This window comes from Crocuta crocuta, unplaced genomic scaffold, assembly GCF_008692635.1.
Source record: "Crocuta crocuta isolate KB4526 unplaced genomic scaffold, BGI_CrCroc_1.0 scaffold422, whole genome shotgun sequence".
NCBI classification, from domain to species: domain Eukaryota; kingdom Metazoa; phylum Chordata; class Mammalia; order Carnivora; family Hyaenidae; genus Crocuta; species Crocuta crocuta.
Genome location: NW_027529554.1, coordinates 971,809 through 992,873, shown reverse-complemented (window position 1 = coordinate 992,873; position 21,065 = coordinate 971,809). Strand labels below are relative to the sequence as shown.

Genomic DNA, 21,065 nt, shown 5'->3' with positions numbered 1-21,065 from the left:
CGGCGGGGGGGCGGGGGGGGGGGGCAGAGAATCCCAAGCAGGCTATCAGCACAAAGCCCGATTTCGGTCTTGATCTCCTGAACAGTGGGATCATTTGTAACCTGAGATGAAACCAAGAGTTGAACGTTTAACTAACTGGACCACCCAGGTGCCCCTTGAATCTGATTCTCATAAATGATTCTGTTCTGTAGGAATTAGGGAGGAAAATACCAAGTAATATACAGTGAAAGTTAAAAATTACTGCTGGTTTCAGGAGGATGCTTTGACATCTAAGGCAATAGCTCGATTTCATAAAGGTTGGGCTGTGGAAAGTGGGATTCTGAGAGGGTACTAAGGTTTACTTACTTAGAAAGAAATGGACTACCTTAGCTTCACCAGACATCTAGCTCTTCACTCCAGTGGGGTTAGATTGAGAAAAAAGGGTGTGCCATGATAAAGAAGGACACTTTATTTTTATTTTTTAAAGTTCACTTAGTTATTTTTAGAGAGTGCGTGTGTGTGTGTGCACGCGCGCGTGCGGACGCAGCGTAAGCAGAGGAGGGGCAGAGAGAGAGCAGGAGAGTCCCAGAATCCCACGCAGGCTCTGCGCTGACAGCTGCACTCACAGACTGAGATCATGACAGGAGAGTTGGATGCTTGACCGATGGAGCCACCCAGGCGCCCCAAGAAGCTGACTTTAGGTAGCTTCACTGATAACCAAAAAGCTATACCCAGTACTTGGGCAGGATTGCTTGGGAAGGCTGTAGCCGGTTAAAGATTCAGTGTCTTGGTGTTATTTTAATTAAAAGATGGCACTTCACAATGCCTATCACCCTTTGTTTAGTGATTATTTGATGGTTCTCCTAATAGGTTGTAGGTTCCATGAATTCAGGAGCTCATTCTTTTCATCATTTTGTCTTCAGCGTGTAGTATAGTTATTGAATAGGCACTCAATAAATATTTGCTTAATGAATAAGTGAGTTAAAGTATAATCATGAGTAGTTTTTTAAAAAAGAAACTTAAGAAAAACATTAACATTGATTTTAAAGTGTTTAAAATGTTATTTTACATTTACGTTTAATAAAATACTAAAATATACTGATAGAATGTAGTATTCAGGAGAGAGATGACTTCGCAGGTCTGAAACCTCTTTCTTTGGAAAGGTTTGCTTGCAGGGTGGCCATTAGCTGGAGTTTAGGAACTTGGCACTTGAATGATTCTCTGAATGATAAAGGTGGTTTATTGTGCCTAGATTGTTTGTACATACACTCTGATTTATGCTGAACATCTGATTTCCTTGTGAGAGTCTGGAATTTGGTATGTGCTAGATAGAGAGTAACTGCATGATCAACCCTGATGAAAAACCCTGGATTCTGAGTCTATAATGGGCAACAACATTGTATACATGTTGCTGCATTTTTTTGTTTGTTTGTTTTTTGGGGAAAGAATGTGCTATAAGACCTTTCATGGGAGGGAGAGAGTATAAGGAAGCAGATGGATTCCTCCAGACTCTGTTTGTTATCTTTTTCTTTTATCGTCTAGTTGTATATCTTTATTAGATTGTTGTAATAGAACCAAATGCTAAGGCCCATGAGTCCTAGGAAATCTCTGAACATGGAGGTGGTCTTGGGAACCTTTGACACCAAGTGATAATACTTGATAAAGTACTTCCATTATGGTATAACAAATCTTGGAATAATTGGTCTTATTTAGTAGATTTAGTAGACATTAATGAGTAACATGTACCTAGCCATGTGCATGATGAAAAACAGTTGCTGTACTTAAGGAATTAACTTGAAGAGACAGATCTTTAGGATATATGTGTTGAAAGTGAAGGTAGAGTCAAGATGCTATGGGTGGAAAATTGATGAGATTCAACTTTAGGGTGTCCATGACAGTTTCATAGATTGGCGCCATTTGAACTAATTTTCTGAGTATTAGTGAGTGAGCAGACAGTAAAAGTAGTTTGGACTTGGACTATGAAAAGTCTTTTAAGAGTTTGGAGTTGGGATGGGTGGGGAAAGACAGAGTGCTAAGACTAGAGTCATGTTTTAGGAAGTTCATCTTTCCTATTACATGTTCATTAGTTAACATTACTGTAGTCATCCATATTTTAGTTTCTAATAGCTATTTCCTTTTTTTGTAGTTATTAAGAAATTTATGATTCAGGGTGGAGACTTCTCAAATCAAAATGGGACAGGTGGAGAAAGTATTTATGGTGAAAAATTTGAAGATGAAAATTTCTATTACAAGGTAAAGTGGACAAAAGTGAATGTTTATTGCTAATAGCAAAGGTTGTTAGATGTCTGGGATACTTGTTGGATTAAGACACCAGTAAATGTTTCAGTGTGTGCTTAGATTCTCCTTTTCTTGTAAAAGGCATCGTATTTGTAAATATATATTTAATATATATTTACAGTTTTCAGTACAGAAAAATTGGATCCACTAATTTTATATGGCAAAAATACAATGGTTATGTCAGTGATATCCAGGTTTATATACTTCAGTAAAGCCAATGGGTTTTTAAGAGTGGGCCACCATATGGCAGAATTGTTTCCAGGAAAAATGTTCTCAGTATCAGATAGATGGTAACTTGTGCATCTTTATGCTTGAATTTGAAGAGCAACAAAACCATCGCTAATATCCAAGATGTCAGGGGATTTGCAAAGTAGCGGATATGGTTAATGTCCAAGCTCCTAAAGGACATTAGTGGTGCCCGTGCCTTCTTATCTTTATTTTCCCAAGATGTAATCGGGTTATATTGCATCATTCAAGTTGTAAGAATGGACATGTAAGTACAAAAGTAAAGTAGTATCTTTGGAAGTGAGGAATATGAGCAAGGTAATTAGGATAATTTGAAAAGAAAGTGTCATCAGTCTTTTAAACAGTATTCATTGGCTGCAATGATATGTATTTAGTACTGTCACTGGCACCAGAGGATTTATAAAAATGAATGGCCTTGATGACAATTTAAGATCTTACCAGGAAGACAAGATTAAAACACGTGGGACAACTGAAGAGTAAATAATATGCAAATTAATGCTAAATTGATTGAGACTCTCCTTCTATATTATAGGAGAAAGGTATGATTTATATATTCTAAATTATTAGGGACGACATTGAAGAGGAATGGGTACGTAAAATGGGCTTTGCAGAGTGGCTGAGACTTGGTTAGATAGGAACTAAAACATAGATGCTAGTTTGAGGAATATGAGTGAGGAAAGACGAAGGCAATAGAAGGCTGAGGACATAAAGTTAATATTCTATTTGATATTGTGGAAAAAGCACCGAACTTTGGGAAAGGAGGAAAGGGAAGCACCTGAAGAATGAAAACTAGGATTATGTGATCGCTTTGATCAAAAGAAAAGGGGCCTATTGAAATGAAGGCATGGTTTGTGCCTTCTACCAACTTGGTAGCCTTGAAAGCTGAATTTTTGAGTTGCAGGGATAAAAGGCATTTTCGGTGGGAAGACTAGCTTAAGTTTTATTTATGTATTTATTTTGAGAGCACTCATGCATATGTGTGCGTGGGGTGAGGGCAGAGAGATGGAGAGAGAATCTCAAACAGGCTCCACACTGCCAGCACAGAGTCTGACCTGGGGCTCGATCCCACAAACTGTAAGATGATGATGTGAACCGAAATCAAGAGTTGGATGCTCAACCAACTGAACCGCTTAGGTGCCCCTATTCGGCTTCTTCTAGATTTAGAAAGTACCTAACGAATGTCCTGTCTAAATTGAATGTCCCATCACTGTTCCCAGTTTATTGATGTGTAAAGGAGGGATCATAGTGTAGGCTCATAAAAATGAGAAGACTGTTTCCTGTTCTCATACTGTACCCTGTTCCCTATTCTTAGACTGTTCCCTGTTCTCAGAAAAAAGACTATTCCTTATAAAAAGGGCAAAGTATAATCATTTAGATTTCCATAATGCAGCATCTTAATCTTAAATTTGAAATACAAGCATGTTCTCAAAATGGCCCATTTAGAAATCTGCCCACCTCATTGTTTGTTATTTTATTTGGTTTCATGAACTTTTCTTAAAGTCTAGAAAGTGATTTAAGTACCCCATGTTTGTGGATTAAAGATTGCAATTTATTTAAAAAATTACACTACATTGTTTGGTCTGAATAATATTACAACCTGCCATAGTTTTATGTGAATGGTCAGTGAAAGAATAATTCAGACTAGGACTTCTAACTTTGGTTTTCTTTTAATGATTTTTATTTCTCCAGCATGACCAGGAAGGTTTATTGAGCATGGCGAACGCAGGCTGCAATACAAATGGTTCTCAGTTCTTTATCACAACAGTTCCGACTCCTCATTTGGATGGGAAACATGTGGTATTTGGCCAAGTAATTAAAGGAATGGGTGTGGCAAGGATACTAGAAAATGTCGAAGTGAAAGGTGAAAAACCTGTCAAAGTAAGTTAAAAGTTATAGTGAGATACACGTTATCTTAATTACTGTCTTACACATAAGTAAAAGGATCAGGTGATTATTAGTAGGGAAAAATGTTAGGATGACTTTTGGTATTGAAGCTTGGACTTGCCACTTTTTTTTTTTAATTTTTTTGTTTTTAATGTTTTATTTATTTCTAGGAGAGAGAGAGAGACAGAGTGAACAGGGGAGGGTCAGAGAAAGAGGGAGTGACAGACTCTGAAACAGGTTCCAGGCTTCGAGCTGGCAGTCAGCACAGAGCCCGACGCGGGACTCGAACCCATGAACCGCGAGATCATGACCTAAGCGAAAGTCAGACGCTTAACCGACTAAGCCACCCAGGCGCCCCTTGGACTTGCCACTTTTTAAAGAAACTTTTCTACAGTGGGAAAGATGAGATTAGAGTAGTTTATAAGGAGATTTTTATTAATTCAACTTCAATTTTGGTGATTTTTTGTAGGTTTCTTAACTCTTTCTGTACCTGCAAAACTTTGAATCAGTATATAGACTCTAGTACATAATAGGAAGAGGACAGGAAACCGAGAATCCTGTCTAGACTCTGCCATTTAACAGGTGGTTTGGTCTTGATCTTATTATTTAAGTTTTCTTGGCATGGTTATATAACTCTATAAAGAACCATGTATTCTAAATGTCCTTGAGATCACAGTGGCCATACTACCACCTAGCCTAGTTGGCGGGGTTGTGTGTGGGAATTAGACCTGAAATACTTGCAAAAGATAGGCTGTCTCTCATTGATGACAGAAACAGTAGTAGAATTGAAAGGACGTGCCTCACCGAAAGAAAATTATATAGAGAATGATAACATTTTCGACTATTCTCTGTATCCTGAGCTGCTAACTAGCTAAAACACTTTCATAAAATAGTGATATTGTATTACTTGGAATGTATATAAATGACATTATTGTAATTAGAGCAGATAGATGAGACTTCTGTCAATCTGTAATTTTAGAAGTGACTTGGACAGTATTGCACATAATTTATACCTGTATAGCTTTTAAACCTACACCTCTTGTTTTTAATCTCATTAATACGGTAGTACACTTCTACAATTTAGGATTATTTTTACAGTTGTGCATTATTGCAGAATGCGGAGAATCGAAGGAAGGGGATGATTGGGGCATATTCCCAAAAGACGGCTCTGGTGACAGTCATCCAGATTTCCCTGAGGATGCAGATATAGATTTAAAAGATGTGAGTATTTTAGATTAATCAAACTTTAATTATTAAGAATAGTACTAAAATTTTGAGCTTTGTAGCAATCTGTCTTAATGATAGAACCTAGCATTAAGTCACATAAATTACTAAAATGCAACATATTTGTATTTTTTATACAGGTAGATAAAATTTTACTAATAACAGAAGACTTGAAAAATATTGGAAATACTTTTTTCAAATCTCAGAACTGGGAGATGGCCATTAAAAAATATACAAAAGTTTTAAGGTAAGAAAATATTTTAAAGTAATTAATTATAATAACTTTTAATTGAATTATAAACTGAAATTCAGAGTTGTTCATTGTCTTTGTGGCAAAATTACTTTGTAGAATAATAACCAGGTGTGTTGAAATAGTTGCATTTCTTTTATCCCTCTAGTTTCTTATTTTGAAAATTTTGAAATACAGGAGAGTTGAAAGACTAGTATATGAATACTCATGTACCTTTACCTATTTTCACTAATTTTTAACTTTTGCTGTATTTGTTTTTGTAGAATCATTTTGAATGGAAGTTACAGATATAATGGTATTTACCTCTTAACTAGTTTAGCAAGTATTTCCTAAGAAACAAAAACATGCTTCTACATAATCTTCAGGACCACTGAAAGACCCCCAGAATAAAATTGATCCAGTAATATTATCTAATGTCTAATCCATATAGATTTCCCTAATTATTTGTTTGTTTTATGTCTCTGGTCTCTTTTTATCTTTAGTAGTTCCTATTTTACATTTGGTTTTCTAAATCATTTGTATTTTGTCCAGTCTTAAGTCATTTGTTTTATGGAATTCCATCTGTATTTGATTGCTCCCTCAAGATTATTTTGAGGTTAAATATTTTGGCAAGACTGCTTAAATTGGTGGTGTTGAATATTTCCAATGATATCACATCCTGAAAACACATGTCAGTTTGGCCTGTTTTGAGTTTTGGCATTTGGTTAAAGTGGCATTAGCCAAATGGGTTTTGTCATAAAAAGTACCTTTTCCCTTTTGTAAATAATAAGTACTTTGTGAAGTGATACTGTGAAATTGTGTAAATATCCAGCTCTTAATCTTTCTTTCATCCAGTGGGTTTTAGCATCGTTGAAGATCTTTGCCTGAATCAGTTATTACATTGATAGTCACAGAACTGATTTTCTAATTTATTATTAATTCTACAGTTAATAGCTGGCATTCTAATGTTTGAAAGAGCCTTTTCCTGCTCCCCCTCCCTTTTTAGCATCCCTGTAGCTCTGTGGATTTTTTTTCAGTTCAACTTGTTAGTATACTGTTGTTCTTTTTGATGTTCAAAGGGTTCCAATTTGTCCAGTGGAAGCCAACTTTCCTGTATCCGTTTAACATGTTCCTACTAGTCTGTGAGCACTTGCTTGCTTTCTGGCACAAGGTGTCCCATGTTCATCTTGTTTCCGGATTTGGTATTAGCAGTTTCTCCAAGGAGGCTGGTTATTTTTATTGGGGCATAGAGTTTAGAAACCAGATTCTGAGGGCCAGGTGTGCTCATCATTTCTGGGCCTTCTTCCATGGGCAGAGCTAAGAAGTCTATTAAAATAACAGTTCGAAGTCAACAGTTCAGAGTCGTCAAAGTCATCCTGTATTAAAATACAGTTCAGACTCAACTCATTCCATTCCCTCTCCCACAGTTAGAACCTTGGCCCAAACATAATTACATTGGAAAGTACATAATGGAGATCTGAGTTTTTATATAATTAGTAGTGCATGATTATCTTTAGATTTGGGGGTTTTGTTAAATTGGTTTCTTTGAACACTGGGGAAAAAGGTTGGAACAAATAAAAATAAATCTTTTAAAAGAAAATAAGATTGTGATCATTGAGAATATTAATGTTAGCATTTGATGAACTTTTTGTGTCAGAAGCGACATAATTTGACATAGTTGAACGAGCAGAGTAAGTCGCATGTAGCATTATATATAATAAATACATTTATTAATGTATTCTTCAGATATGTGGAAGGTTCAAAGGCTGTTATTGAGAAAGCAGATAGATTGAAGCTGCAACCTATAGCTTTAAGCTGCGTGCTGAATATTGGTGCTTGTAAACTGAAGATGTCAAATTGGCAAGGAGCAATTGACAGTTGTTTGCAGGTAAGTCTCTTTGACATCTGACTTTTTGGAGGAGTTGGATTGTGATTTATCAACTTGAACAAAAACAGTTTTATATACATTAATATATTTTATTACAAAGGACCTAATGGGACTTGAAACATAATTTAAAAGTCATTTTATATCTAAATACTTTGGACCTTTAGTTCTTCCTGTTAATCCATTCATTTAGCTTATAACATTGTGTAACTTAATACCTTTGAAGATAACTTTACTTTTCTCCTCAGAGCAGAGTATCAGCTCATTTATTCATTTAACAAATTGAGCACCTATTGTGTGCTAGGCATTAGAAGAGAAAGCCAGGAATGATTAAGAATATGGGTTTTGGAGCCAGTCAGACTTGGGTGTTTTTGTTAGACTTCTCTTACTAACTTTGTGTTGGGTAAGTCTTAATATTAGAGAGTTTTAACATCTTTATTTATTTATTTTAAAGTTTATGTATTTTGAGAGAGAGAGCACAAGAGGGGAAGGGGTGGAGAGAGAGGGAGAGAGATAATCTTAAGCAGACAGTACTCTCCGCACAGAGCCCGATGCGGGGCTCAAACCCATGAACTGTGAGCTTGTGATCTGAGCCGAAGTCAAAGGTAGATGTTTGACTGAGCCACTCAGGTGCCCCAGCATCTTTATATTGAATGAAAATAATACTTGCCTCATTGTTTTGTTACAAAGATTATATAACATGTAAAACATTTAGCACAGTGTTGGGCACATGTTAAGCACCTAACAGATTTGATGGTGGTGTTTTTTTTTTTAAGTAATATTTTTTTAAAGATATATGTTTATTTTTGAGAGAGAGGTAGAAGGAGAATCTCAAGCAGACTCCACGCTGTCAGCGCAGAGCCTGAAGCTGGGCTCCAGCTCACAAGTCATGAGATCATGACCTGACCCAAAACCAAAGGTCAGATTCTGAACCAGCCACCGAGGCACCCTGAGATTAGGTCTTTTAGTTAAAAGACTCATAGTCTCAAGGAACTTTTTATTTGGCTGAGGAGGGAGTCAGTTTCCATTTAGGGTCCTCAGGATTTATATAGGGAGAATGGATACTACTGGGACACTCAAAGGTCACCTGTCTTTATGGAGACATCAAGGAATACTGACTGATAAAGCTAGATAGGTGGCAGTATTACCTTCTTAATCAATTATGACATTCTTTGTATTGTATGAAAAATTTTCCAAACTGTATTTTAGAAACACCATCTCCAGTAATTTTTATATATATTGTACATTAAGCTATATAATTAAGTCAGCTATGCCCAGAGCAAGTAGAAATAAAATGAGATCTGGGGTACTTGGTTAGCTCAGTTGGTAGAGCATGTGACTCTTGATCTTGAGGTTACAAGTTTGAGCCCCATGCTGGGTATAGAGATTACTTAAAATCTTTTTTAAAAAACATGAGATCCTAATTTTGTAGGATACGTAGAATATGGGTTAAGAATATGTTTAGAAGGGAGCATACAGCAGAGGAAAACATTTATCCAAGGAAAAGATTGGTCTTCACTCTGGATTTCTTTTTCTTTCTTTTTTTTTTTTTTTAAAGTAGGCTCCATGCCCAATGTGGGCTTTGAACTCCCAACCCTGAGATTAAGAGTGACATGGTCCACTGACTTGAGTGAGCCAGCTAGATGCCCCCACTCTGGATTTCTTTTTGACCTTTGTGAGGCAGATAATATGCCTTTTTCAGTAAAATTTTAGTATTGACCTTTAGAAGATGTGAAGTAAATAAAATAGATTATTTTTAAAATGTTTATTTTCAGAGGAGAGACCTATTAAATGTTACTACTGCTCCTTCAAAAAACTCATAGATTTCAAGTAAAGAGTGTAACAAATTTTTATTCATAATGGCTTTTCTCTGATCATTTAGGGCCCAATCAGGAGATAGAAACTATATAGTAATTTGAAAAGAGAAAGCTTAATGTAAAAGAATTATGTAAGAGGGGATTGGAATAATGAAACATTGGCTAGTAAAGAGGATTCTAAAGAAGATGGGAATAGCAGATACAGATCTATCTATATATAGATACACATGTATATATATTTGTGAATTTATATTTGTTATAGAAGTCATCTCTTGAAGGCCCCTAGGCTGAGATCTGCACTTCGTTGGAGAGGGGATGGCTAGGACTTACTCAGTGGCAGAGAAGTTTAATGGGTACCAAACTTGTGGGATTCTCTGTAGTGCTTATGAAGTTGCCTGCAGGGAGCCACTGTTGACCAAGTAGTGCTGTTGACCAAGTTCAGTGCAGGGGCCTGAGAGAAATGCACCTGCTAGAAGAGAAACAGCTTTTCTCATCCATGTCCGTTTAGTGCCCTCTACTGACGAAAGGTAATGTGCCAGCTGGCAGAGAGGGGATATACAGGGTCCATCCAGCTCCATTATCACAGAGCAGTGAAGGGTTGATTTTTAGCTGACTGGCAGTAAATTCAAATCTAACACATATATTTAATTCTTAACATTTAGATAAAAATATTAATTTTACAATTTCTTGTAGGCTCTTGAAATGGATCCATCAAATACGAAAGCATTATACCGTAGAGCTCAAGGATGGCAAGGATTAAAAGAATACGATCAGGCTTTGGTAAAATTTTGTTCTAAATTTTAATCTTTTAAGACAACCACCTTCATAAGTCACATATCTAATTTCTTTAAATGTTATTTCAATTAAAGGCTGATCTTAAGAAAGCTCAGGAGATAGCACCAGAAGATAAAGGTAAGTTGGCACTTTTCACAGTGAAAGTTCATTTTGTCCTGTAAGAATTCATCTGCATGAACCCACTGTACTTTTTGCCACTTAGAGACTTACTTGTTCTACAGATATTACAGAATGCCTATTATTGGGCGAGGCATTGACTGCAGTGAACAAGTCAAGGTCCCTGCCCTCAAGGAGCTTACATTCTGGTCTCTTCAGAATATTGATTTTTCACACATCTGAATACTATTTTTCTATTGTATCATTTGAGATCTGGTTCCTATTACTGTAATTCTAGTTGAAAGCACAGCACTAAAAGATACAGTATTTATGATGAGTTTAATGTTTGGGACCATTCCTTAAGCTGAATGAGGCCATAATATAAATATTCTAGCTACTAGATATATGTTTTAGAAAGACTTTGGAAAGTTAGAGGACAAAAATTTGCTTTTCAAATAGTGCATGCTACAAATAGTGATACTAGGCCTAGATATTAAAATATATCTTTAGTTTATTACTAAAGTAAAATAGGAAAGGCACTTAACTGTCTTCTCTAATGGAGAGAGAGAAGGCAAAATCTACATATAATTTAGACTTCTTTCAAATTGAGTCTTCTAAAATTATGTTTCATGGTTTTTGTGTTTGTGTGATTGCTTTCTCAGTAAAATACTGTTAATAGAGCTCAGTTACTTTCTGGACAAGAAGAGTTTAATCAATGGTGGGGGGGAGGCATTAATGGTCATACTAAACATCAGTTTGTTCAGTATCTTAATTTTTTGGATGTTTTGAGAAATAACTCCTATTATTTATTTTACAGCTATCCAGGCAGAATTGCTGAAAGTCAAACAGAAGATAAAGGCACAGAAAGATAAAGAGAAGGCAGCATATGCAAAAATGTTTGCCTAATAAGGAATTCAGTTTTACTTAAATATGCATTGACTGTATAAAGGCAATAAGTAAAGGCTTTTATCTGTTAAAGGTGATCCCTGATGTGTTTCCTTTGATACTTCAGTTTCCCATTGTTTACAGTTTAGGAATACCAAAAAGGATTCACTCTTGATAAAATGATGTTACAAAATACAGTGAGGTTTTTTTTTTTAAATGGCTACATGCATTAGTCACAAAGAATAATGGTGTCCAGCCTGTTTCTAATCTTCTAAAGACACATCTGTTGAATAAGCAGATTAAAGCTTAAGGTTGTATACTGTTTCCCTTGATTCTTTGATGTATTTCTCTGTGGTTGGTTTTTTGCTGGTATTTTTATACTTACATATAATACAAATATACATGTTCAGGGGTTGGCAGACTTTCTCCAGAGGGCCAGAGAGTAAATATTTTAGGCTTTGTGGACCATTATCATCTGTCACAACTACTCGGTTCTACAGTTGTAGCCACAGACAGTATGTAAACCACTGGGCACTGGCTGTGTTCCAGTAAAATTATTCATAAGAAAAGTGATGGGCTGGATGCTAACCTATGGTCTAGAAAAATGCACATTTATACTTGAAGTCTTGAATTTGACAAGTCCAGTACACATTAAAGGCCAATGGTGTATTTGCTTTTGCTACTGAATCTCTGAGGAATTAAAGAGGTAAGCAGATGCTACCTCATTTATAAAGTTTTATGTGAGAGGCATAATCATAATTTTTTATGGGACAATTTTAGGTGTAAATATAAAATTTTTATTTCGTTGATAATTTTATGAACATCCTGCTCAGTAATATGCGGTAAGATAGTTTGACAATCTTTTGACTTCTAAACATTTAAAGTTAGCTTGCCATACATTTTAAAGAAAGTATCACAAGTGCCTGCAAATGAAATCTTGTAGTTTACATTCCATTGTAAGCAGGTCCTCCACCGCCTTCAGGTACCACCCAGTTAATATTCTGACTTGGATCTTTAATATCACACGTTTTACAGTGCACACAATTCTGAGCATTTATCTGTAACCGAAATCCGTCACCTTGTTCCAAAGGTACAAATTCATAAACTCCTGAAAGGAAAAATAAATATTATTATGAAGTACCTATTTTGACTTTCAAAATTAAAACGTAGAAAAATTGAACCCCTAGAAACAGTAGCTACAGAAACCTTAAAGGTGTACTGAATGTTTACCTATAGAGAATATTATGTGTGCTATTGCTGTTAGTATAAATTATAGATAAAAGTAGAAGGTACAACAGTATTTGGCTGAGTCTTCTTAACAAGGGAACAACATTTAGCAGTTTTTGAGCTCCAGTTTTAAGTGTGCTACAACTGAAAAGACAATTAGATCCAGTCCTTCCCCCTCAAAGGGTTTACAAACCAGTGTGATGACAAAATTGATTTAAAAATAAAGTTAAAACACAGTCGAGGCCTCTGCCCTCAAAGAGTTTACAATCCAGTTCTTTGTCCAGAATGTACTAATTTTCTCTTATCTACATACTCTTCTACGATATCACTTGAGACCCAGTTCCTATTATAATTCTAGTAGAAAGTTCATGCTTAAGGATACAGTATTCATTGATGAATTATGTCTAGGACTATTTCTTGGAGCTGAATGTGGCTATACCCTAGTGTTTTAGTGTTTGTGTGTGTATGTGTGTATATATATACATACTTTAGGAATGGATGGAAATCACATTACTGACCTGCAGGGCAAAATCGCTGTTCTGGTCCATCATATATTGACAGATTTCTATTTACAGGAATACTGTCATCCTTTAAGGTTAAATGTGCTGGTTGGTCATGCTCATGATTAGTACCACTCAGGGCCACAGATGACAAAAGGTCAAAACTGATCTGTCCATCAGGTTTTGGATACTCAATAGGTGTGCAGTCCTTGGCTGGCTTGAGCTGATCAGAGTCAGAACCTTAAACCATTTTGAGGAAGATGTTTAATAAAAAACACTAATGTAAAAGTACTTTCTCAAACATTTTTATGAAAACTTGAAAATATTCTACCAAAGAAATGACTTTAGCCCTCTTACGGTAACAACACACAGTTAAAGATACTGAGTTCATTATTTCTCTACTAAGACAAGTTCAAAACATTAAAAAAATTTACTTTCTCTAATGGATACTAAACATGAGGATTTAAAAAAAAAATTTTTTTTAAAGGTAAAATCTACCCCCAACATGGGGCTAGAACTCTGATCCCAAGATCAAGAGTCACATGCTTTACTGAACGAGCCAGCCAGGAGCTCCCCATTCATGAGCAGTAAATGATTATAATATTCATACTCAAATATGTTGGAATTACCTTTATGTCTTAGAGTCCATGGCTCCATTCCTCTAAATATCCAGTAAAAGATTCCAGTGTAAATCATCCCACCATATACACCCAGTATTCCGTGGCAGGATGGTCTTATATTTCTAACAGAATATAGCTCTTTCCACACCCATGATTTCTTCAAATTGTCCTCATACTCAGTTACATGGAGTCCTTTCATTAAAAAAATGAAATGTTAAGTGTCAAATCACCTCAAGGAGTATAAAGTACTTTATCAAGGTATTTCGCTACTGAAATATCTGATGGGAGAATCTTAAGTAAATTTAAACAGGTGGTCATGTGCTACCATATCAGAAGAATATTTCACGTATAAATGTTGGCATCTTCCAAAAAAGATAACCATTTGATACATGTTAACAGGCAGTAAGACATTTCATTTCTTAAGCTAGTAGCACAGAAAATCTATTTCAAAACTGAAATGAACCTGAAACATTAAAGAGTTCATGCTATCTATAAAAGTGAAAAATTTATTAACTGATTAAATGAAACACTTCTAAGTTGAATCGTGTCCCCCCAAAAAAGATTATTTTGAAGTCCTAACCCCCAGTGTGTCAGGATGAGTCAGAATAAGGTCACTGCAGACATAATTAGTTGAGGTCAGATTGGAATAGAGTGGGTCCTTCCTGAGACGAAGAGAAGTGAAACCAGGGGCAGAGCCTGGAGTTATTCTGCCATAAGCCAAGGAATGTCTGGGGCTATCAGAAAGCTGGGAGGGGCAAGAAGACTAGAGACAGCAGAGAGTGAGGTCCTATCAATGCCTAGAGAACTCAATAAATTCCTGTTGTTTTAAGCAGCCCAGTTTGTGGTACTTTGTTGTGGCAGCCCTAGGAAATTATAACCATACCTAAAACTTGCTGCATGCATTTAACTGGTTCTTCTTAACTTTCACAAACTCCATAGTGACTATGCAGTTTCCAGTCACTGTTTCCTGTTCTGGCTCCGTTCGCTCTCCCTCAGGGGGTAATCCTCAATCCCGTCTTTGGTGATCTACTTGCTTCAGTACTGTCTCTGTGCTGGTGCTATGTGTACATGAGAAGGTGAAAGTGTGGCTGGTGGTCCCAACAAGGAAAGAGAAAATCAGAAAAAAATTCCACTGCTCAATAATTAAACTCCTTACCTATTCTGTTCTCCCTGAAGTAGCCTCTTGCCTTTTCTATGTTCTACCCATCTCCTTCCTCTCCCACATCCTAGGCCTCCCTTTCTACAAAGATACCCGAAAGGCATAATCAGGTTTCATACTTTTACCTGGAGGAACATTTATTACTTGGAGTTCTAAGGAGTAAGGTTTATTTATCAAATTATCTATTTATTGAGTTGCTACTATGTGCCAGGTATTTGGGATTTATAGTGAACCAACTCCCTGCTCTGCTGGAACATTCTCTCCAAGAGGCAGGAGATAAAGCTGATAAATAAGTACCTCCCCATAAGGGGGAGAATACTATATAAAAAAAAAAACCTGTGTGTGGGATGGCGGCAGTTTTGGGAGTGCTGTGTGTGTGTTGCAAATTAACTGGTCTGGTGAATGTAAGGCCACCATGAATGCGAGCATGGTGACATTTGAGCAAAGGTAAAGGGAGCGAGGGAGTCGGCAATGAGTAAAGACCATGAGATGGGAACATGCTTGGTGTGTTTCAGGAACAGTAAAGAAGCCAGTGTGGCTGGAATGGAGAGTAAAAGAGATGAAATCAGATGAGTACGAAAACTTAGGCTTTTATCTCGAGAAAAATTGAGAAGTACTACAGGGCCTTCATAGATTAAGATTTACAGACGTTTTCCCTGTTAGCTCTTCTCTGCACCACGGCACAGGGCAAAGCCTGCAAAGGAAAAGGTGCTGCTGGGTTGTGCAGCGTACAAAGCTCTTCTGTTTTCAGCCTGCAGATACCTCACTCAGTCTGTGTGAGGTATCTTAGCGTGTATATTACATACAGGAAACATAATGCAGTACTGTCAAACTTGAAATCATTTCTTCTTTTAAATTAAAAAAATTTTTTTAAGTTTCTTTAACCAATCTCTACACTCACAACCCCAAGATCAAGAAAGAATATGCTTTACCAACTGAGCCAGCCAGGCACCCCAAACTCTAAATAATTTCTAAGTAGGTGAAACATCATTGGTACTACTATACTTTTGATGTGAATAAAACAGAACATTGCTAGAAAAATCTAATTACTGAGATTAGTTTTCTTTGCACAGCACACATCTGAATGCTTTGTGCAAAGGGACAGATACAATACGTATCTTTTAAATGTCAGTTGAAATATGCATAAAAAAGAACTCAAGATTTTTAATTGTATTTATTTTTATTTATCTGTATACTAACTACGTATGTCTAAAACGATCCTTCTTTTTTTAATGTTTTACTTATTTCTGAGAGAGAGAGAGAGAGACAGCATGAGCAGGGGAAGGTCAGAGAGGGAGATATAGAATCCGAAGACAGACTCCAGGCTCTGAGCTAGCTGTCAGCACAGAGCCTGATGCGGGGCTTGAACCCACAAACCGTGAGATCGTGACCTGAGCTGAAGTTGGATGCTCAACCCAGGTGCCCCAAAAAGATTCTTTTTTAATATCCCAATGAAGACCCTGACAATTTTCTTTGCTTTAAATAGGAATTTCTTACCTATTGTCTTTGATTGGAGATTTTCACTAGTTAGTTGATTAAAAATAGATTCTGCTGCCAAAATTCCACTTTTCATTGCTGTGTGGGAACCTTTGATCTTGGGAACATTCATGAAACCAGGGCTACAACCAATTAGTAAACCACCAGGAAAGGTGAGCTTTGGTATGGACTGAAGGAAAGAAACATTCAAAGTGCATTTTTAGTCCAAATTAAACAAGCAAAACAATATTACAAAGTACAGTCTCTTAAAGTCTTCTAAAGCTGTAGGGAAAAATTTGAAGGAAAAAATCACAAGGGCAGTTCCCCCTGTCCTGCCCCCAGCCCCCCTCCCTTTTAAGAATGAGGATTAGACTATTTCTATTTTTCTAAGACTTCTTCCTCTTCCTCCCCCTAACTTACATGAGACAGATTAATGACCAGCAATTAACATATTTAAATGTTTTTATTTTTACATATCCATGTCTAAAAATACTCTCTAAACTGAAACAACTATTATCTAAATTGTAATCTGCTTTCACAAACAATTCTTGGTAACAGATGATTTACAAAGGATGTTAACTCTATATCCTCATTTTATTTTACTTTGATATCTAGAGATGGAAACTTAAATTCTAATCATGGTATCATAACAATTAGCTACTACTTTATTTTTTTTTAATTCAAGTTAGATAACATACAGGGTAGTCGTTTTTTTTAATAGTTTATTGTCAAGTTGATTTCCATATAACACCCAGTGCTCATCCCCACAAGTGCCCTCCTCCATGCCCATCATCCCCCTTCCCCTACCCCCATCTCACCTGCCCTCAGTTTGTTCTCAGCATTCAAGAGTCTCTCATGGTTTGCCTCCCTCCTTCTCCCCAACTATTTTTTCCCTTTCTCCTCCCACATGGTCCTCCATAAGTTCCTCCTAATCCTCCTACACGTGTAAACATGGTAGCTGTCCTTCTCTGCCTGACTTATTTTGCTCAGCATAACACCCTCAAGGTCCATCCATGTTGCTACACATGGCCAGATTTCATGGTTTCTCATTGCCATGTAGTATTCCATGGTATAGATAGACCACATCTTCTTGATGCATTCGTCCGTTGATGGACACTTAGGCTCTTTCCATGTTTTGGCTATTGTTGAGAGTGCTGCTATGAACACTGGGGTACATGTGCTCCTATGCATCAGCACTCCTGTATCCCTTGGGTAAATTCCTAGCAGTGCTATTGCTGGGTCATAGGGGAGTTCTATTGTTAATTTTTTGAGGAACCTCCACACTGTTTTCCAGAGGGGCTGCACCAGTTTACATTCCCACCAACAGTGTAGGAGGATGTCAGTTTCTCCACATCCTCACCAGCATCTAGAGTCCTCTGATTTGCTCATTTTAATTAGCTACTACTTTAAAGATATATTTTAATTAAGAATAAGTTGAATTTCCAAGATACATTTTATTTATTTATTTATTTTGAGAGAGTGAGAGCATAAGTTGGGGAGAGGGGCAGAGAGACAGGGACAGAGAATCTCAAGCAGGATCTGCAGTGTCAGCCCAGAGCCCAATGTGGGGCTCAATCTCACAAATCGTGAGATCATGACCTGAGCTGATATCAAGTCAGACACTTAACCAACTGAGCCACCTAAGCGCCCCCAAAATAAATTTAAGACAGTTGTTTGGGCCTCAGTATATACTTCTTATGAAAAGCAATGTAATAAAAGGTAGTGCTATTTTTTGAATTAGCCAGTAAGAGGTCATATATACAATACAATGTAGTAGCTAAGTTAGATTGTTTGCACGGGAAAATGTTATTCTAATTATAGGTCGAAAACGATAGAAGAGAGGACCAGGGCAGAGTTGTTCTTTCCTCCTTCTGGCTTTTACTTCCTTAAGGGCTTCCTAAAGTAAACCATAAGTCTTTGTTGAGAAAGTGGTGGGTGGCAAGCGTTTGGCTGATGGTGCTGAAGGAGCCACAGAGGGAGGAGGATGAACACGGAAACCAGTGTCATCAGCTGCAAGATCTGTGGCCACAGTTTCTATCAATTACAGAATTCTAACTACAAGGGTGAGGTGGTGAGAAGCGAAGCTGGAGGGCAGAGGGAATGCTGGTATAAAACCGATCAGGGTTCAGGTCCTTGTTCAGTACATGTAGGGAATGCATTTATGATTATAGTTCCCAGATCAAACTCAATATCAGAACCACCTAGATAAAAGAGCATGAAATCAAGATCATAAAGTAGACAAGAAAAAAATAAAAAGAAAAACAAATAAACAAAAAGCAAAGTAGATAAGAGTGGGAAAGGGTTTTCCAGAATATTACTAGCTGAAAAGAGATAATAGTTAGGAATTGAATAATGACAACACTTAAACAGGACTGTGGCCTTGCCAACACTCAGTTTGATTCAAGAACCAGCAGACTGTGAAGTTTAATTAAAGGGCATAGATTTTTAGTGCTAGTTGTTCCAAACTGGTATTTAACCCTAAGAATAAAAATCTTATGGCTCAAGCAAACTGGACTTTTATTTTTATTTTTTTAATTTTAAAAAATGTTTATTTTTGAGAGAAGAAGAGCACAAGTAGGGGAGGAACAGAGAGAGAGAGAGAGAGAATGAATGAATCCAAAGCAGGCTCCAGGCTCTGAACTGTCAGCACAGAGACTGACCTGGGACCTGAACCCACAAACTGTGAGATCATGACCTGAGCTGAAGTCAGAAGCTTAACTGACAGAGGCACCCAGGTGCCCCAAGCAAAATGATTTTCAAATCCTGTGAGGATCCTAACCATATGTATGGGCGGTGCTGTTGGCAGCTGTGCATCTTGCTAAGGAACTATGAACTGAGGAAAGATTTCACTGGAAAAGGATGTATTCTGGGACATGAAACCACAAAGTTGGAAATCCTTCAGAAAAGGTAAGTTTTGGTACAGACTAAAATAAGAGAAATAAAAAGTCACGTACACAGAAACTACCTCATTTATAAAGACAACAAACTGGTAATTGCCAGAGGAGAGGCAAGTGAGGGGAGGGCAAAATATGCAAAGTGGATTAAGGGGTACAAACTTTGTTATAAAATAAGTAGGATTTTAAAAATAAAAAAACGAGGAAAAAGTCATATTTGTTAGCTCAAATAATTCAAGCTGAATTTTCCAAATCGTTGCTTCTTAAGGAATCTTTAAGTCAGAAAATGTAAGTAAAATGTGTGTGCATGTGCATGGTCAACTCTTCCCGCCAATCTAAAAAAACCTTCTGAGAGGTTGAAATACACAAGGCAGATGTTTTTAAATAAAAATCTGTATGTCCTATTAAATACTGGAAACTTCATACTATAAAAATGAGTAGAGTTAAACTGACAGGTATTATGGACAATATGCAAAAGAGCCGAATGGGCTTGAATAGAATTATGTAATTTAATAGATCTTTGTTGCAAATGAATTACTACTCTAGAAACAAAACCAAATTATTCATGAGAGTAATTTCACAGCAACAGCATTTAGGGACACTGTTATTTTAAGATTCTAGTGATTATATTTATAATTTAGCTATGATTTTATTGGACTTTATAAATTATTTTTACAGTAATAAAGTACTTTAGAACTTCACTTTAAAGGTTGTTACTCACCTACCACCATTTTCTGTTATCTGTTACTTTTACAACAGGAAAAAAAAAAAGATGTTCGGTCTCTAAGATAGTTCTAGATTCCTAGAATATTAGAGACAGAAGGGATCATCTTTATTTTACAGATGGTCCCATAAAGCCAGAGAAGATATGTAACTTGCTTCAAAACATTTTGGTATAGACTTTAGAGCAAATTTTTAAGATCATCTTACATGTTTGATATTTTTATAACAGTACTAACAGCTTTTATCATTGATTATTTCATTGTTTATATATACTTAATACATTAACTGCACTTGGTAAGATTTATTTTGAACATATACTAATATAGAACAATTCAGGGTAAAAGCTTGCCAGAGGCCCCCTAAAAGGCATGAGTATTACTAGGTAGTTGGGATTAGTTAATTACCTTTGTGGAAAACTAAATCTGTCTTTGTTTCCCGGCAGCTAAGGAGTAAAGGAAAATATCTTGGATCACATAGTTTTAATTTTCTGGTTAAAAACCAACCAACAAACAAGAAGCCTATAAATTTATCTCAAGAAATCAATATAGTCTTTATTTAAAAAATTTATTTAGTTTTTAATTTACATCCAAGTTAGTTAGCATATAGTGCAACAATGATTTCAGGAGTAGATTCCTTACTGCCCCTTACCTATTTAGCCCGTCCCCCCTCCCACAACCCCTCCAGCAAGCCTCTGTTTGTTCTCCGTATTTACGAGTCTCTTAATGTTTTGTTCCTCTTCTTTATTTTATTTTTGATTCCCTTCCCTTATGTTCATCTGTTTTGTATCTTAAAGTCCTCATATGAGTGAAGTCATATGATATTTGTCTTTCTCTAACTAATTTTGCTTAGCATAATACCCTCTCGTTTCATCCACATAGCTGCAAATGGCAAGATTTCATTCTTTTTGATTGCGAGTAATACTCCATTGTATATAATCTTCTTTATTCATTCATCCAAAGTATGGGAAGAAGTCAATATATTCTTAAAACTAAATTCATGGTATAATTTATTTAAACTATGGTATGACAGTTTTATAAACACTCCATGTGCTGCTTAAAGTTTCTTCCTATAATTTTCTATTCTTTATCTAAATTTGATACATTATATGTTCAATGTTTACTTTATAAT

The 21,065-nt window shown here is 36.4% G+C and overlaps 2 protein-coding genes across 2 annotated transcripts in view; one reads left to right on the top strand and one right to left on the bottom strand.

Moving 5' to 3' along the window:
• PPID (peptidylprolyl isomerase D) overlaps positions 1 to 11,670 on the top strand; it is a 13,465-nt gene extending 1,795 nt beyond the window's left edge. The window contains exons 3-10 of the mRNA XM_077761458.1: positions 2,126 to 2,232; positions 4,213 to 4,401; positions 5,506 to 5,628; positions 5,772 to 5,878; positions 7,607 to 7,748; positions 10,256 to 10,342; positions 10,432 to 10,474; positions 11,271 to 11,670. Coding sequence (XP_077617584.1) covers positions 2,126 to 2,232; positions 4,213 to 4,401; positions 5,506 to 5,628; positions 5,772 to 5,878; positions 7,607 to 7,748; positions 10,256 to 10,342; positions 10,432 to 10,474; positions 11,271 to 11,359 — 887 coding nt within the window. The 3' untranslated portion in view covers positions 11,360 to 11,670. The remainder of the gene's footprint in view (positions 1 to 2,125; positions 2,233 to 4,212; positions 4,402 to 5,505; positions 5,629 to 5,771; positions 5,879 to 7,606; positions 7,749 to 10,255; positions 10,343 to 10,431; positions 10,475 to 11,270) is intronic.
• A 444-nt stretch (positions 11,671 to 12,114) lies between these two features.
• The window catches only part of ETFDH (electron transfer flavoprotein dehydrogenase), a 31,317-nt gene continuing 22,366 nt past the window's right edge, over positions 12,115 to 21,065 (bottom strand). The window contains exons 10-13 of the mRNA XM_077761456.1: positions 16,342 to 16,510; positions 13,695 to 13,877; positions 13,084 to 13,305; positions 12,115 to 12,446 (exon numbers count right to left, since the gene is read on the bottom strand). Of these exons, the coding sequence (XP_077617582.1) occupies positions 12,283 to 12,446; positions 13,084 to 13,305; positions 13,695 to 13,877; positions 16,342 to 16,510 (738 nt within the window). The 3' untranslated portion in view covers positions 12,115 to 12,282. The remainder of the gene's footprint in view (positions 12,447 to 13,083; positions 13,306 to 13,694; positions 13,878 to 16,341; positions 16,511 to 21,065) is intronic.